At 47.3% G+C, this 19,004-nt stretch overlaps 1 protein-coding gene across 1 annotated transcript in view; it reads left to right on the top strand.

The window, feature by feature from the left end:
* Nucleotides 1-19,004, top strand: part of Fer1l6 (fer-1 like family member 6) — a 106,991-nt gene that overhangs the window by 43,406 nt on the left and 44,581 nt on the right. Inside the window, exons 18-21 of the mRNA XM_051202647.1 lie at nucleotides 6,193-6,370; nucleotides 10,348-10,472; nucleotides 14,890-15,024; nucleotides 17,979-18,128. Of these exons, the coding sequence (XP_051058604.1) occupies nucleotides 6,193-6,370; nucleotides 10,348-10,472; nucleotides 14,890-15,024; nucleotides 17,979-18,128 (588 nt within the window). The remainder of the gene's footprint in view (nucleotides 1-6,192; nucleotides 6,371-10,347; nucleotides 10,473-14,889; nucleotides 15,025-17,978; nucleotides 18,129-19,004) is intronic.

Below are 19,004 nucleotides of genomic sequence, written 5' to 3'. Positions count from 1 at the left end.
CATATCTTCCGACACATGTATATTTCTCTTTCAATCTAATGACCAACCCTCTAGCTTAGATTTTTCACTCCTTTGAGTACTAGTGAGCCTGGACATTTTCTTTATCTGGTTCTCCTGTATAATTTTTCCAAGGCCTCTCTTCAGAGGAGTTAGTATATATTTTTTTAGTCTATATATTTTTAACAAACTTCATTCATATATACAATTAAGATGTTTGTTTAAATTCAAACCTGTTCTGGTGAGGAAGGTCTTCAATCCCAAACACTCAGGAATCTGAGGCATTTCAAGGTTTACCTTGGCTAAAAAGTAAGTTTAAGGCCAGTTTAAACAACTTAGTGAGATACTGTCTTAATATTTTCTTAATAAAAAAAATAAAAGAATGGACATGTAGGGGAGATGTAGCTCAGTGTAAAGAACTTGCCTAACACACTAAAGGCCCTAGGGTCAACCCCCCACCCCACCCCAGTAATGACGAGAAAAAGAAAAAAGGAATTTGTGAAGGACAGGAAAGGGGAGACACACACACACACACACACACACACACACACACACACAGAGAGAGAGAGAGAGAGAGCTTTCTTTTTATAAGGGTATCAGTCATACCAGATTTAGGGACCACCCTATTCCAGTATAGTCATTTAACTAATTACATCTGCAGTGACCCTACTTCCAAATATGGCAACAATCTGAATGCTGAGGATTAAAAACTAAAACAGATGAATCGGGGAGGAACATAATTCAACCCGTAACAGAATTCTGGGCAGATGTTTACTGGACATGTATCCTATAGTCGTCATCTGTTTCAAGGCTGTTCATTCTGCTTGCATCCACTGCGTGGAGAAGGGCTGTGAGGAAATTCAAGCAAAGCACACATCCTGTACTTCACGCAGAGCAATCACTCAAACAATGGGCACCCAGCGCCTGGGACACTGTAGTCTGTTGTTTGTGGCTGTGGTGTTTAATCTGACTGGCTTTAGAATGGACCGCGAGACACCGCCTGGTGTATCTGCGATGTGTGAAGAACCCACCCTAAGTGTGGGTGGCTCCATCCCTCGTGCTGGGATCTCAGACTGAATAGAAAAGGGGAAATGGGTTAAGAGTTGAGCACCGGCATCTCTCCGTCTCTGATTTCTGATTGGACCGGAAGTGGACCTGATGGACAGCCACTTCACCTCCCACCCCTATTACCTTCCACGGACCGTAGTTTCCCTTAAACCACGAGCCTAAGCGACTCCTTCTCTCCTGAAGGTGACCTTCCCGGAATTTGGCACAGCGGTGAAAGACGACTGCTTATTTCTTTCTTATTGACCCAGTGGCTTATTTCTCTCTTTCTGTTCTGTATGTAAAAATAACTTGTGAAATGCTCCTGTAAAATCGTAAGTGAAAAAAGGGGCAGATTTTTTTTTTTCACCCAAGTCATTCATCCCAAATATCAGAGACTGTCTTTAACCTCCTCCATTCAAAGTGTGCTACGGAAGCAAGGAACGTTTGTCTTAAAAATAGCAAGTCATTTCCAAAAGCCCTGCGCTAAAAATACTAGAAAGTGGTATAAAGGTCCCCTCCGCTAAATACTGTGATGTGTCCTGGCACTGTGAGAATTAGAGCAAAGAGCATCTGTCACGTCAGGCCAGGACAGAGATGCAGCTGGGGTGGGAGGAATTTTCCAGAGGCTTCCAGCCCGTCTGTTATCTTTCTCTGGGGTCACCGTGGATGACTTGAGTTCAGTTACTTCTGTGGCAAGGGGGGCACCCCCACATTCTCTACTCCCACCAACACCGTGAAAGGATGATTCAGCAAAATCATTTCTTCCGTTCCTGCTTTGACCGTCACCTTCCATTTCAACTTCTACCCACCACGTTCTTTTTTTCCTCCTTCCTAAAATAGTAAGTCTGGAAAAAAAAAAAACTGAAATAAAGCGAAGGCTGTGTCAGAGAGACCCCATCTCATACCGCGTGCCTCGTGGAGAATAGGAAGTGTATATAAAAAGCGTAGGCTGTAAATGTATGATTTCTAAGCCAGGAATCCCTCAAAGGTTATTCTATGGCACGGTTGTCTGCTGGGTGGCTTTGTAAACCTCCCCTGTTCAAAGAGCTGGAGGAGGTTGTGGTTGTCATACAGGAAAGTGCTGGGATTTCACAGTGCCCACAGGTCTGCAGTCAGGAAACATCCAGGCTTAGGAAAGCCAGGTTTGTCAATTCATTGCTCCAGAACATCTGTTACTTACAACTGTGTTAGTCACGCTGCCCATAGCTGTGTCAGAATGCCCCAGCTCAGCCTAAGGGCCCACAGTGTTGCACAGTCCTTCATGGTGGAGAAGGAAGGATAACAGGAGCTTGTAGAGAGGCTTCCTTCGTGTACAGATTAGGGAGCAGAGCTAGCAGGCCAACACAGGAGAAGAGATCGTCTTCCACCCGTCCTGCTAATTAGACTGCGGTTCCTCGGCCTCCCCAAGCAGAGCCAGCAGCTGGGAACAAGTGTTCAGATGTCCAGGAGGGACAGTCTCCTTCCAAACTCTAGCAAGGACTCTCAAGGACCTTCTAGTCTAGGGCCTGATCGGGGAGGTGGGAGGTAGGCGAGGCATGGGAAAGGCTAAGACGAGAATTCCACCTCATGCAGGACTGTGATGTTGCTTATCAGGCTGTTTATATAACCTCTCCGTTCTTTATGTTTTTATCAGCTCTCGGTACTAGTCTAAAAAGGTTGAATAAACCAAACCTGGTTGTGTGAGAGCAATTCTGACTTGTCACATACGCTGGCGGGTTTTGTTTGTTTGGAAAATTCATTCTTATGTTATGACCCTGTGGAATACTTCTGTAGGATTTGAATTGAGTTTTGGTTCTCGCTGTAAGTTCACGCACACTCTCTCATGGGCACACACACACACATGCACACACAGTTTAGTCATTATCAGTATAAGATGATGATGTATTCTTTTGGTTTCCCTTAAAGAATAAAGCATTTCATCCTACTCTGGAGGGAATATAGCAAAGTATGGTAAGAGCCATGCAGGTTAAATACTTAAAAGTAAGATCTGTAGGTCAGCAGGCCAGCACCAGCAGAGAGAATCATTAAAGTTCAGATCCCACTCTGGACCTGTAGGGTCAGAATCCACACTTTCGCTAGATGATCAGGTAATGTATGTGCACAGACATACAGGGCATGCGCGAGGAGTTGCGTGTGTATTCACACTAATCCTGTCTTCCTCTGTGACGTTAGGAAATTGTGATTGCTTCCCTGGCATTTATCTTCTTTATTTCCAAAAGAGACTCGTTAAAAGTGTTGCAGAACTACTGGGAGACTCAATGAAACCAGCCACATGCAGGTTCTAGACCATTCTTCAAGAATCAGGCCAGGGCCTAGACCAGCTTAAGTTCTCAAGGAATGTCAGGCGTCATCATTTTGGGGGGGAATCACAATATTTATTAAACAAATACTTGCTGCATTCTTCTGGCACCAAGAATTCTTTTCTAAGATGTGGAGACACCACTGTGGCACAATAGACAAAAAGCCTCGCCTTTGTGAATTAATGTCCCAGGGATGGCTTACAAATGGCAGAAGGAATGCTGTTACTATGACAAATGACCTTAGGCGGACACATGCCCATCCGTGTATCTGTGTTCTCTTTCGTCCATGCCTCTCCTCCTCCCTCCCCCCCCCCCACTTTCCTTCTGTGCTGTAAATCAAACCCAGGGCCGTCCAGCTGTGAACCAAACAGTGCTCCCTGAATTAGGTCCCTGGCCTTCTCAATAGGTATTCACCTGAAAAGTTTTCAGTTCATCGAAGAAACGATGAAGGAAGCTTATTTATTACAATTTTTAAAAGTTATAGGCTGTAGAGTAGTCACCTTTACCCCAAACCAAGTAAGTTTATTTTTTTTTAGCTGAGTAAATAACAGTATCTTTCTCCCTAAGGGTTAAATCCCGACTCCTCGGTACTGGCCCAGTGCTCACTGATGTGAGCTCTTCTGGTCTGAAATTCTGAACCATTCTTGGTACAGCATAAGCACTCAATGTGAGCTCCACCTAGCAGATCTCTTTGTGTTCTGGGCTGGTCATACTCTAAGGTATCGACTAAAGCCCAGCTAAGTGTGCCCTCCTGGCCACTGAGAGTGTTCCAGACACCCAGTGGGGCCTCACATGCAATAACAGCATACACACTATTTTTCCCTGTAAATGCACACCTATAATAAAGTTTAGTCGACAAATAGAGGTTTGTAACAGTAACTAGTAATAAAATGGAACATTTGTAACAGTGTACTACAGTAAACCTCACCCATGGCTTATTTCTGAAATTTCCCGCTTAAAACTTTTAGCCCACGAGACCCTGGATGTGCAGAAGGGGAGGCAAAAGCTGAGTACAGAGCTGTGCATTTGACTCTTAAAGAAAGGATGGGACAGGCATGTTCCTACCTTTTCCCAAAGAGCAGTGGTTCTCAGCCTTCCCAACGCTGCAACCCTTTAACAGATCCTCATGCTGTGGTGACCCCGGCCATAAAATCATCTTCCTTGCTGCTTCATAGCTGTAACTTTGCTGCTGTTGTGAATCATATTGTAAGTGTCTGTTATGCAGGGTATCTGCTAGGTGATCCCAAAGGGGTCACGACCCACAAGTTGAGAACCATTTGCCTTAGACTTTCTCTCTTCCCTCTTGCATTAGCCAAATACCCAACAACCTGAGAGGGAGCGTTTGTTTTGGCTCCCAGTTTGAAGCCACACAGTCTGCCAAAGCCCGTTGGGAAGGCTGGGGGGGGTGGGGGGGGGCACGGTGTGGTAGTCATATTCTGTTCATAGACAGGAAGAAGAGTGCTGACCTCACTTCCTCCTTTTCCTCTCTGTTCACTCTGTAATTCCAGCTCTGAGACGGCGTAGCGGGCATTCAGTGTGTGTCTTACCCTCACTCCCTCCACTTGTTCACATGTAAACCCTCTCACAGACACGCCCACGGTGTGTGCATCTCACTAATTAGTCAGATGCCTATTAAGCCAATCAAGACGGTAATCAAGCTCTCCATCCACCATTTGACTGAGTCCCTGTGTCCAGGTTTGAACTCTCGGGCTGAGTCTCAGAGTCTGCGGTGTTCCCTGGCTCCAGTCCCTTAGCTGATGTTCTGGTAGTGACTGTTTGATGAGTTGTTCCAGATCTGCCTCTGGGACCTTCAGGGCAAGCCACAAAAGCAAACAGCTGTACTCAATTCAGAGTCAAAGCCTCTCCGTGGGTGCTTTGGAAGTTGTCAGAACAAGTTCTAGCTGATGGTAATAGGGCTTTGTGATCTGATCCTCTGTGGAAAGAACCGAGTATCGGAGAGAAGTTACTGAGAGGAATTCCGAAACCCGCCATGAAGAGGCACTTAACAAAAGTCAATAGAATCTGGAGGAGTAGCCATGTCTAAAGTGTCATCGGCTCTGCTTGTCAGAGGCCCTGAACACAGCCAGAGCTGGTGCCTGGACCTTCGCAGGTGGGGACAGCGAGATCCCAAACCTGGTGACTAAGAAAGCAAAGAGGCACACTGATTACACCTTATGCTCTTGGGGTACACGAACCCACACACATACATTTGCCCCCACACACCCTTCCCTGCTCCCAGCACAACACCCCCCACACAAATACCCTTCCCCCCGACCCTTATGACATCTGAGGCCAGCCATCACAAGAGAGGAAGTGGAGAGGAGAGAGGGTAAAGCCTCACTGCCTGAGGAGGATGAAGGATCCGAAAATGTCTGCCAGGCAGAAGGGGCTGGGAGGTCAAGCAGGACCTCCACTCATGGGGAGGTGGGGGATGGGGCAGTAAGGCAGGGACCCTGAATGAAGTGAAGGGGCAGACACTCAGGCTGCAACCGCAGTAGCCAAGGTTCTAGGAAGGCAAGCAAGGGAAACAGAAAAGCATGAGGAAGAGAGAGACAGGCTGTGCGCTCAGGGCCAAGAGCCCACTCAACCTCGAGTCTGAGTCTAACTCTCCTCACGCAGTGGTTAGGAGAGAAGATGCTTAAGGCTACAGCCTCCAAGCCGAGGTCGCCGCCCCCCCCTCCCCCCGTTATGTATAGTGGTAATTGGGCCTTTTTATTTTAATTTTCAACTTTATGATATAAACAGGGCCTCCAGGTATGTGTCCAGGAAGGATCCCCTTTTTCAGAATAGGGAGGGCCCTTGCTTGCCTTCTGGTGCTAAAACAACCTTCCTTGTCCCCTCTCTCCAGCTTCCCGGGAAACGGCCAGCTGGCTGGACTGTACAGGCAAAAGTTGACATTTATCTGTGGCTGGGCTCCATCAGATACTCTAATGTCATTTTGGACAACTTACCAGCAGGCTATGAAGCAGAAATGCCCTCCAAAACATCTGGCACCCATCACCCTCCATCCGCCCTGCTGTACCAAGGTATGGTGCCCACAGGGCAAAGAGAGGGAAGAGAGATCTCTAATGGGCTTCTGTGTAAACAGTGTGGGACAGTATTCAAGCATTTGTGGTGTTGTACTGGGGACCAACCCCATTGCCTTCTTTACGACAATCCCAAGAGTCCTCCTCACTTCCTGCCTTCTTTACAATCCCAAGAGTCCTCCCTCACTTCCTGCCTTCCTTACGACAATCCCGAGTCCTCCCTTCCTAAATAGAAAGTGACATTCCCTTTAGAAATATTACACCTGCAGTGAATTTTATGCATTTCTGTGAATAGAGGGAGAGCAGTATGGGTTTTCTTTGTAGATGGACTTCATTCAAATGAGTTTAGAGTGTGAGCATTAAGTTCTTGTGTAGACATGACTCATGAAATCAAGTTGGTCCCCTCCCCCCTCTTTTGCACAGCATTGAGATTTGAACCTCATTCATTTCCTCACAGTGACCCACGCAAACTGGCATTGGCGAGGTCGCTTGTGTTTCTCTGGCCCGGTTCCTGGCTTGGCTGCCTCTTTACAGAAGGGCAGCACAGTTTATGAAATTACTCGGGCCATAGAGTTGCTTTCATCAGTTTCATGTTTACATTTCAGCACACACTTGGATTATGTTGTTAGCATTGATGCCTTACTTTTGCATTCTGCTCTGTTGTCAGATCACTTTAACTTTTGTGCTGAATTCAGACAAAGCCGATGGCAGCTTGCCTTCACTTCTACTGAAGCTGAGTTTTGAGCTGAGCCAAAGCTGTGAACACTGGAGTACAGACGTGCCCATGTCTCATCTGTAGTGTGCCTTCCTTTGGTGTCGGTTGGCCTTGACTGCCAGTGTATTCCAAGCGGCTCCATAGTCAGAGAAGACACAAATCTGGAGATGTGTGTACAGTGGTTCAGCTCATATATTCTGCACTCCAGGTCACCACATGTGTTATCTTTGGGGAAAACATGTAACACAGAATGCCAAGTTCACTGCCATATATGCTACATGTAAGAGTTGGTCCAAGCCTGGGAGGATCTGTTCATTCACAGATGGGGAGAGTACATTTCTAAGACACCCAGAAATTGCCCAAAATACACTCAGCTGCTGAAGGGTTGGGCAAACCATCTCCAAACACTCCTTTCTTATTTGCCTTTTGTTAAACCATTGAGCACTCTTATCCTTGGACAAATAACACCCACATCAAGTTATCTCCTGGTCTGCATATACAAACATCTCTGCAGACCCAAAGGCCCAGACGTGTTCACTGTTTCAGCCACTAACAATCCAGAGGGGAGGAGATGCCGTGCAGCCATGAGGCATGTCGTTTGCATGGAGTTACCCAATGACCTTCTGCCGAGCCCTGACTTTGGTGACATTGGCTGCCTTCCACACAGACTGGTGAATTTTATGCTCCAGAGGATAGCCATTGAGCAAATAATTACCTTGCATCTATATTTGGAAAGCCTGCTGGAAAACCTGGTGGGGGGTGGGTGTAGAGATGAGCCAAAGGCGATCCTAACTTCAAATAGGGCACCCAGATGTGGCCTTAATAACCACGGGGGCAGGAGGTTGCCCCCTGCCACAGCATGAGGAGTCTGGCTAGATTGCCCCAAGGATCAGAAATGGTAAGATTCAAGGTTCCTAAAGAAACTCAAAATGTAGGCTAAGTAAATGGCACTCTCTAGAGTTGTGCAATATGCTGTCTATGTAGCTTCAGTTGCTAAAATCCTCTGCATTAGTCATTGCAAGGGCAGCTAAGGGGCATTCTCCCAAGGGATGGGACCTTCCCAAGGGTTACTGAGAAATCCGCTGAACTCGATAGTATGTGAAGTAATACACGCCTGTCTCCCAGCTGACTCCTGTTACTGTGTCCCTGTGACAGCTGCTGTGGGCTGCTCTGTTTACTGCTGTCATTTTAAGGGACTCTTGTTGGCAGAGCCCAGCCCGTCAACGTTAGAGCTAATTGGCGTCTATGGAGACAGGCAGGACATTAGAACTTAGACCCCAAAACCGCTTCTCTTGTTCCGCTGACTTGCTCGGAGCTTGCAGAGCCTTCCGCTGTAAGAACGGAAATAGGCTTAATTGGACAATGTGCACAGCTCGGGTGTCCTAATTGCCTGCAGGATTAGAACGGGGATTGGGAAGGTTGTACACTTTTAGAGGCACAGGGTAGAGGCAGAAATGTTCAGGTTTCATGACAGTCACCTAAGGAATTGCCTTTGGCATCCCGCCTTCCCTGTCCATCCACACCCTGTCTGTCGGAGTCAGTTCTCCACCATCCCAATAGGGCATCGAGGTCTTCCGAACCTCTCATTGTAATCCCTCCATCAGTGTGCAGCGATCTGGTCCTTCAACTTTCACCTACAAGGGGCACTGTTGACTCCTTAGATCCACCCCTTACATCTCTTCTGTCTGAGAGCCTGATCTACAGTTTTATTCTCCTGACCTCTTGCTGTGATATCATCTGTCCCTGTGTGTGCACACATGCATGAGCGCGCACACACACACCTACCTCTTCAAGAGTCCCACGGGGCCTACCGCACTTTCTAACGCTTCATGCACATGTCCAAGGTCTGATGCTTCGTGACTGCCACTGTCTGTGACCCTTACTTCTGCACACATGTCTCCTGTCCATTCTGCTGAGGGTATACCCAGGTGCTCATCAATGTGGGCAGCATCACCACAACCAAGAGGAACAGAACACCAGCATCTTCATGCCACTCTCCAGTGCCAGGCACTGTCCTACTCAGCCCTCCGCCTCCTCTAGTAGCCTTGTGAGGAGTTAGGATTAGCCTCCATTTTATAGGCCATTGTATTCAAGTTCATGTGTGACATGCCTAGACGTTGCTGGAGTCAGTTGATGAAGTTTGGGGGAGTGGATGCTCAGAGGATATTTGTGCCCTTTTTAAAAGTAAGCCAAACTATTTCAATGAGTAAATAAGGGTTCTACGCAGTGGTTCCCATGCCAACACAAAGACATGGCTTTTACTACTATAGTGCCTTGCAGCGATACAGAAATGGGTGGGTAAGAAGGCAACGGGGAATAAGGGAATGTGAAAATAAGAAGTGAGTTGGAAGAGCCAGTGGTGGTGAGGTCCTACAAACCAAAGGATGTAAACAGCTGAACTGTCCTCCACTGAGTGCTCACCTCCTCCAGCCTGTCCCTCTTTGTGTCCTATCCTGCTGGGCTCACCCTCGGTTGTCCTCCTGGCCCTTTGGCCAGACCTCTCATAACCGTTCAGCCACGCTCTCCCAATCCCGTAATCCCAGTTCTCATCTTCTGCCTTCTCTAGGGAGCTTCCAAGGGCAATGACTGTCCTGTTGCCGATACAATCAATTGTGCCTTAGAGACCAGTACCAAAATGCTACATTGCAGGCACACAAAATGCCAATGACCAGCAAAGTAGAATAGATGGATGGGTAACTCAGTACGTCTATTGAGTTCAGTGAAGTAAAAGTGATTTATAAAGCAGCCTTATACACCTGTGTGTGAGCCTGTGCATACATGTGCCCACACGTGCTCATGTGGGCACATACACAGATGCACACACACATACATATATATATACACACACACAGAAGAGATTCCAAGGGATTCATGCCACTCTTTAAAGCTTGCTAAAATATGACATTTGGGAGGGGTGGGTTTTGGAATTAGGCAGAGGAAAATTCTGCTCTGTGCATACTTGGGAAAGTGTGTCCTTCATTTTGGGGTCATTCTCCTCATATGTTAATGGGGAGATAATTACATTTTTCACATAGTTGTGATGATGACTAAGAACCACAATGTGACAAAATCTCATCAGGGTGTGTGCTTCTAAGAGACTCTGCTCTGGTACCTCCCCGCCCGGTCACAGAGGAGGGCAGGACTCATGTCACCGTGGTCTTTCTGTGGATGCACAGCCACGGCCACTAGCGACACACATTCACTCACGCATACTACTCCTAAAAGCCTACCAATGTGTTCCCTTTCCCTGGTTTCTCCGCAGCCCAGCACATCTTCCAGCTGAGAGCTCACATGTACCAAGCCCGGGGCCTCATCGCAGCTGACAGCAACGGACTTTCAGATCCCTTTGCTAAAGTCACATTCCTGTCCCAGTGCCAGACCACAAAGGTAACCAGGGAGCCGGCAGCCTCTTCCCTGCTGCTGTAGCAGAGCTGGGGAGAGAAAGATAAGGCCAGCCCTGCCCACTGCATCTCCCAGTGTGCAGTCATTCCGACAGAGAAGCCAGTGTGCTGTGCGCCAGGAAAGATGGGTGCAGAAGGCTTATTGGTCCCCTTGAGCACTACCCTGAAGCAGGTGGACAAGCTAAGACAAGGGTAGAATAGAAGAATTAGAAGAGGCGCCTGCCACGCCCTGGACACCTGCAGGAGCGCCAGGCACAGAGAGTAGTGAGGGAATGAGAATGAGAAGCCACCACGGACAGCACGGGCACACATTTTCTCCAAGACAAGGCCTATGGCCCTGTGGCCCTGTGGCCCAGGTGATGGATTCAACTATAGTTTGATTTATCACGCATAGACCGAGAGCATGATAGGAACCAGCAACACATCTGTTTAGCCAGTGTCTGCTGAGTATTGGTTCTGCATGGGCTCTAGGAGATGGTGGGTGGGGCAGACCCTCCTCCGGCATAATGTACGATGCAGGCATGGATGTGGTCCCCCGGGCAGATAGGCTGGTCGCACTAGGCTAAGTGCTCTGTGTGTGGGTGTGCAAAGTCCTCCAGGAGCACTTGGGGAGATGGGTTCCTTCTGCCTCAGAGACAGTGTAGAGAGACCTTGGGGGGAAGGTGTCTTCATCCTCATCCGTTGTCTAGTGGAAACAAGAAGGCAGAAGACCTTCCTGTTTGCTGCCTTTTGAGAGGACACGCAACAGTGATTGCACAATAGGTCCTAGAGAGGGGCCGGGAGTCAGTACTGCCTGCAAAGTGCTTGCCAGGCAAGTGTGTGAGGACCTGAGCTTCTCTCTAGATAAGCCAAGTGTGGTGTACACTTTAATCTTAGCACTGTGGAGTTGAATGGGGACGGGAAGATTACTGGGGCTCACCGACTAGCCATCCAACCCTTAGGTCAGTGAGAGTGTACTTGTCTCAAAAACCAAGATAGATGGCTTTGAGGAATGAAATCAGAGGCTACCTTCTGGCTGCCACATATGTGTACACATAACACACAGATGTGCATCCCCTACAAATATGTATGCATCCCCCCACACACACACCCAATACACAACTGTAGAGTTCTGTCACCCTGGTCCAAATCCACTATCTCATACTTACTAGCTATATGACATTAAGCAGAATTCCCTTTCGTTTCTTCATCTGTGGAAGGCACAATAGCAACATATACATCTCGCTAATAAAGAGAGGAAATGAAATGTCGATGGCTTAGAACAGCTCCTGCCTGACTGGCCGTGATGGCTGCTATTTCAACTGCCATCCCCAAACCAGAGCAGTCTCAGAAGGTACACCCACTTGCCTCTACCATGCAGTTCCAGGCTCTCTGAAGCGCCCCTGGGGAGTCCGTGTTTGCTCACCAGACTGCACAACCATCCTGCTGGGTTTCATCTCCATACAGCGTGTTGGTTTCACTTAGATACACATCTCAAGGGCACAGATGGACTTTGTTTATCAAATAGTCACCAGAAAGGGAAAATAGGTTCTGCTGGACCCTGAATGTGTCCAATTTTAATAGTAACCACAGCTGTCACTTATGCAAGGCTCTCACGTGCCAGACACAACAATCAACATTTTGTGTACATTTTTTTTATCACCCCTCACTGTAACTTGGGGACTCACGTGCCTTTGTCCTCATTTTAGTAAGAGTTGGGGGTGGTGGGCTGAGATGGAGACCCATGTCTCTCCAATTCCGAGGCTGCCTTTGTCCTAGCCACTCTGTCTTGATTTTGGTTAGAAAGCTCCATATTTCCTTCTCCTGCCTAGATGCTGGGCTATATTGGAGGGCCTGGTGTGTGACTGAGAGCCTGGTCATACTTCTACTGCAGAAATCTGAGTCTGAGACCTTGCAAGCCCAGCTGAGCCTGGCCAGCTTGAGGGCTGGCCCTGATTCCCAGGAGAACTGAGCATCTGGTGTGTGGAAGAGCCAGCCTCTAGAGAGCAACCTGCACGTCAGTCCCTTACAAAGATGGTCTGGGATGTCCAGTTATTGCAGACTTGAAGGATAAAGGGAAGGGGAAGACAACTACAGAGAAAGGGTTTGAGAGTGGATGAGGAGAGGAGCGAGATGTGTGTACAGGACATGACGGAAAAGGAAGCAGGGAGAGGTACCTTAGATGGTAGAGATCATAGGGTAGTACAGAGTAGGTATTTAGGGGTGTGTGTGTGTGTGTGTGTGTGTGTGTGTGTGTGTGTGTGTGTGTGTGTGTGCGTGTGTGTGTGTGTGTTTGACTGAGTGTTGCAAGGAATTAGACTCCAGGCTTGACAAATACTAGACAGGTACTCTACTCCCAAGCCACTTCCTAGGCCTAAATGTTTACTCGCTTCTAAGCAATGTGGACTGAGATGGAGCACAGTTAGGGAGGGTAGCAAGCACTTATTGAGCACCTAGTGTACACCAGGCAGTGACTATTCTTTACCTCAGACAAGATGCTGCTAGCCCATTTGAAGAGGGGAAACTGAGGGTTGGAGATGTTAAGTCACCTGTGCAACTGGGTCACAGGGTAGTTAATTAAGCCGGGTTCCAGTTAGAGCTTTTGCTCCTGGGGCTATATTCCTTCCAGGACATCCGACTAACTAAATCTCACCCCGATCTTCTAAATGACCTTTAAACCCTTGTCAGCGCCTTAAGAAACAAGGCAGATCATGGGTGGTTCAGCGAAGAAGCGGGAGATTTCTGCTTAGGTGAGTCATTTAACACGGCTCCAAGGTGACCGGGTGACATCTCACACATGGTGGTGACTTGGAGAACAAGCGAGTGTCCACTCATCCATCCATGGAAATGGCTATCGAGCGCCCACTTTGCAGAGGATACGGCTAGCATACTGGAGGTACATGGATGCTGGCCTCTAGAAGCTTACTCAACGGCATTTCCCGCACCCATGGGAAGGAAGTGGTCCAAACGCCTCTGCAGGGAGGGATGCTGTGAAATGAAGATGATAGACTGTTCCAACATTACACTGTCGGTCAGGCGTACCCTGCGGAGAGCTCACCTGTCTCTACAAAAGCAACAGGAAGCACACAACATTGCATTGCAACAGTATCACTCCCATTTATCAGTTGGTTGAACCTTGGTCTTTTGATATTAGAAAAGTGAAATTTTTTTTTTTCAGAAGTGTTTTAAAAACTCATCGTTTCTGACATGTGAAGTAGTCTAAACTAAAAACTCAAGCAGAGAGGCAGACTGCAGGTACACAATACTTTTACAGCTTACATAAAGAGCAATAAAGCTATTCTTCCGTAGCCACAGTGCCAACAATTTAACTGGAGCTGGCTGGATAACTGAGCCAGCAGTTTTATGTAAGTCTGATGGTTAGTGTAGGCCGGTTCTTCCTTCCAGCCCTCCTGGAGTTGGCAGTGGCGGCTAAGGTACAGTTCTGAGGTGCTGTGGAAATTTCCCCAGGATCCAGCAGCCGCTGAACACATTCTCTTATGAAACCCGTTTGACTGCCCAGCTTGGGAGAGCTGTGACCATGAACTCTCGCAGCACAGGCTTCACAGACTGATGGGGCCCTGTCTGTCCTGGAGCAAACGACTCAGCCCTTTGTCTGTGAAACTGGCCTCTTTCCAGTGTCTAAATAAACAAAGAAGGAAATTCAGTTTTAAATAACATTCCCCCTTCTGAAGGTTCCTCTTGAGCAGTCTGGGAAGGAAGCTTTAGCTAATTCTAATGAGCTTTGAACAAATTCTTCAAGTTATCATCCTTCCTTGATTTTTAGTTTCTCCATCTGTATGATGGGTACAGTCCACTACCAATGTTGCTATTTGCTGCCATAGCAACTTCGGAGAAAGAAGGATGTCATGTCAAATGGGGAGGGAAGATTCTGGTCTATTCAAAGTAGCCAGTGGATAGCCACAAAGCTGTAGACTTCTACATAAAGTGTATGAGATTTAAAAGCCAACAGTAGGGCCTTTGATGGCAAGATTATGTTTGATCCCCCATTCTCAGTGGTGGGGACCCCTAAAGTGGAGATGCCTGGTGAAAGTGGATGATCCAGGTGGAATTTCAGTTTATCCTCTGTAGACTCTAGACATGTGAACCTGTTCCATGGCCTTTAACATGTGTGTAAACAACTGTACCCAGAAGGTTTTGAGGTTTGAACGAGAGTGTGTGCATGATGCTGCAGGTGCACACTATGAGCACTCATTAAAGGGCAGCACCATGGCAAATTGAAATTATTCATGCAAATAGGACGTTAAGCAGTACTCCGCTGATAAGACATTATGAATACAAAGTTTTCCAGAGACTGCGAATTTGCATCCCCTAGCACTTAATAAAGAGTCACAATGGGTTCTCCTTGCCCAACATGAGTCCACTGAACACTTCCGTTAAATGGTTCCCGTGTTGTTTTCTTCCAGATCATTTCTCAGACTCTCTCCCCGACCTGGAACCAGATGCTGCTCTTCAATGAGTTGGTTTTGTTTGGTGAGGAGAGGGAGCTGGCCGAGTCCCCGCCCCTAGTGGTAGTGGAACTCTATGACAGTGACGCGGTGGTAAGTGTCACCTGGCAACACTGATGCTCTACTGAAGGAAGTGATTTGAATGTCAATGACGTCCTGACGCTGTGAGTGGTCGGGGCCCAGCAGTGGCTTTCACGTCAATGCCCTGCCTTATACGGAACTGTGTTGATGGGAGCCACTGCTCAGGGTTTGTTCTTTAGAATCCCCGTTATATTATAGTCAAAGTTGCATCCAATTAGCAAAATTTAGCCAACTCCCACTTTTGTAGGGATATGATGCTTGCTTAAGCCAACCCACAACTACCATGACCCCCCTGTCAGTCCCATGTTACTGCTGTTTGCAGACAGGTCTGTGTTGCTCACACCAAGCAGGAGGGAAATGCATGGGCATCTTCACTGGTTCAGCCTGAGCAACGGGGTCGCTTCTTTTATCTGCCTGCAGCTGGGCCTGCAAGAGCATATTCATCACAGCTCTCTGGTGATGCACCAAACCTCTCCAAAGGCATTTATGCTCTGAAATCTTAGGTGACCCCCAAAGCCGACTGATGAATTTAAATGACTATGACAAGCATTCTTCTCTAAGTTAAGAAATCTGAATGACAAAGATTTCTTTCTTTTCTTTGACGTCTCCATCTCCTCAGGAAGCTCACGTCTATAAAGTACAAAAAATGCTCTGAAAGGATTTTCCAAAGCCTCCCCACTCTCGGTGTGCTCCAGGTAGCCCTGTGGTGGGCCAGTGTCGGGGAGGCAACGGGATGCGAGAGTCCCAAGGGTTTTATGGACCACGTGGAACATGAAGGTTTTGTCCTGCCCTTCCTGCTTTCTAGAAAGGAAGGTGGATCTAGAAAGTTCGAACGCCTTCGTAAAAGTCACAGCTAGTGAGAGGCAGAGTCAGGACTGGAGCGTGCAACTCCTGAGTCTACTCCTTCATGTACAGTTGGTGGCAGCAAGTGAGGCATCCCCTCCCTCCACCCCTCCATCGCTGCTGTGAATTGGGGCTGAATGTGTGTGTCTCATTTCCCTGTTCAGCATGCAGGACAGATTTTCTGGAGGAAGACTCACAAAGAAAATACCTTTCACACTTCTTCCTTGGAATACTAGTCCCATCCTAAGTGTTTGTTTTCTGTTTGAAAAGGAATCCACCATCTTTGGAGTATTTTTGCTACCCTAGCCCGCCGCTACCCTATTTTCATTTCCCTTCCAGTTCCCCACTGGAGGGCCTTTTCTTCATGCATATGCTAATTCAAACCAAGCTAATACTTTAAAATATAAAGGAAAAGGGATTGTGCTTCCCTCCTGCAGAAATATGGGGAGGCACGCATAAGATTTTATTCATGTCTCTGGGCAGCAGTTAAAGCAAACCTAATATATGGTAATCAGATTATTGAAGTAGAACTCTTCTGGCCCACGTGTTTCCAGTCTAGAATGTCCTCTCATTCTCTAATGGCTTGTGATCTGTGAGTGTTGACTGGCGCTATAAGAAATGCATCCGCACTCGGCAATTTGCTTGCCTGGGTTTATGCTCCCATTTCCAGGGCTCATTTGAGTTAACTATGCCTCATAAGAATGATTAACAAACTAATCGTTAAGCACAACACTCGTTTTGTGCCAAGCTGTCCTGGCCCCATCCCTTCTCCCAATGGATGCCCATGGACATCAGCAGGCAGTTTTGTTTGTTGTCAAGTGTGGCTGAGCCAATTGTTTCCACCTCCCCCCCCTGGCGACAGTGCAAGTTCTGGCTCCTGAATCCAAAGTCAGCAATGTAGCAAGGCTGCTAAAACCTGACCTAAAACAAGATAGAAGGTGGGCCCTGTCCTGAGTCTAAGCAGATCATGTCTACCAGCTGTCACTCAGCCGCTACCCGCTGAACGGGTTCCCAGGCTAGAGGATGCAGTGGTGAAAAAGGCAGGAAGTCCAACCCATATGGAGCACATAGTCTCATGATTGTGGAAAGCAGAGCAGCTGCTATAGCTCCTGCCTCTCCTGGAGGAGCATGGACCCGAGAGCTGGCTTGGGAAAGAGGCAGGAGCCATCCATATCTCTTAAAGAAAGTCAAAGCCCATACATGTACATATGTACAGAGGTAATTCCTCCTTTTTATTGCCTCATTTAAACATACTGACCTCAGTCATCACCATTACCATCAGCATCAATATTCCATTACTATGGATTGAGCACACAATACAAATGATATATAAGATTACTTCTTACGATGTCATGAGCAGAAATAAACTTCAGCCCTATTTATGAGCCTCAAAGGGGCTGAGTGCCAGGCTTAGGTCACAGAGCTAGAAAGAGACAGATTAGAGACCACAGACCCAGGTTGATTTATGTTCAAAGCCCATGATCCTGTCCACAGGGGAGACTTGGAACATCTGTTCTTATCTTGTGTTTTCTTTTCCTCTTCCTGTCTACCATGGTTGTTTACTTTAATTAAGCTCTGTATAGAAAGAGTCTTGGGCCAGTGAGGCCCCAAAGTTACATCTTCTTAGCATTTCACTGGGAGCCTGAGAGCACAAGCCCAGATGGGACTGGGCAAGAGGTGCTTAGTAAAAGATGAGAGGGGAAAGCTGATGCGGTCAACTGATGGGGGGGGTGCCCGTTTGATGGATAAAATACTGGTTGGCTGGTAGCCAGGCATAAAGTATAGGCAGGGCTAACCAGACAAGGAAAATTGCGAGGAGAGGTTGCAAAGAGGGACTGTGAGAGGCATCATTAGCTATCAAGAAGACAGGATGCTCCAGATGTACTCCTGTAAGATAAGGCCATGAGAAACACACGGATTAATAGTTATGCTTAATAATGAAGAGAGAGCTAGCCAGTAAGAAGCCTGAGCCACCGGCCATACAGTTTATAATTAATATAAGTCTCTGTGTGTTTATTTGGGGCTAAACAGCTGTGGGGCCAGGTGGGACAGAAACTCCATCTACACTCAATTTCTGCTGATGCTGATGGTTAGAACTAATTATAAACTCATTCCCTCTCTAGGGGAAGCCAGAATATTTGGGTGCCACGGTGGCTTCGCCAGTTGTGACACTAGCTGACCAGGACTATGAGCCCCCCAAGCTGTGCTATCACCCCATCTTCTGTGGGAGCCTCTCTGGAGGGGACCTTCTTGCGGTGTTTGAGCTGTTGCAGGTAAGAGGTCCACAGCATCTGGACCAGAAGTCTCTTTGCTCTGGTTAGCCAGAGATGCAGCTCCTCTGGATGTTCTAGTTACTGAAGTTATGCCTGGCCCCTCTCTGTTATCCCCTGTCTGTGAGTGTTTTCTTCTGTGTGTCTAGAAGCTGACATTCAAGAATTTTGATAACACTAGTTATTTCCAGAATCTCTGTACCACAAATCAGTATCCTAGAATGAAAGATCCTTAAGGGTTGGGTCATCTGAATGGATGTTTATTCAGGGAGAAATAACTTACAACAGAGACAGATGAATGCCAGCAGGTTCCAGTCCTAAGGATGCCTCTGGATGCTCTCTGTCTCCATCCAGCAAGCGAGAGAGCACTCCAGGGTCCCTCCCTCAGACCTAGTTCCTCCAATGGGCGTGGTCAATGCAACAGGTGTGGACAGAGTGAATACCTCACTAAAATTCCCCATTTAATCTAAAGAAAAGATTTAGGCTTGATACAAAACTATATACAAAAACAGTGAATAACAAGTGTGCTCTATGAAAAGGAAAATCAAGAGCATACAAACTTAAGATCTACATATCTAGTCCTAGGATGAAGGCATAATAGAGTTACAATAGAGTTGTTCTAAGCTGGAAAGCTGAAGTCTCCATAAGAAGCAAGAGACCCCAGACCTAGTTCCTTCACATCACATCATGTCTGGCCCTGTCACCCCCAATGGGCATGGTCAGTGCAACAGGTGAGGGCGGGTGGATATCTCACTACAAGCTACAGCAGACTCCTTCAATCCCATCAGACCATAGAAGGATATGGAACAAAAAGAAGGCATCAGGCATTTGTGGGGTACTTGCCACGTGCCATGTGCCTGAAGTTATGGTTGTGGCATC

Source organism: Phodopus roborovskii, unplaced genomic scaffold (genome assembly GCF_943737965.1).
Source record: "Phodopus roborovskii unplaced genomic scaffold, PHOROB, whole genome shotgun sequence".
Lineage (NCBI taxonomy): Eukaryota > Metazoa > Chordata > Mammalia > Rodentia > Cricetidae > Phodopus > Phodopus roborovskii.
This window is presented reverse-complemented; position numbering and strand designations above follow the sequence as displayed.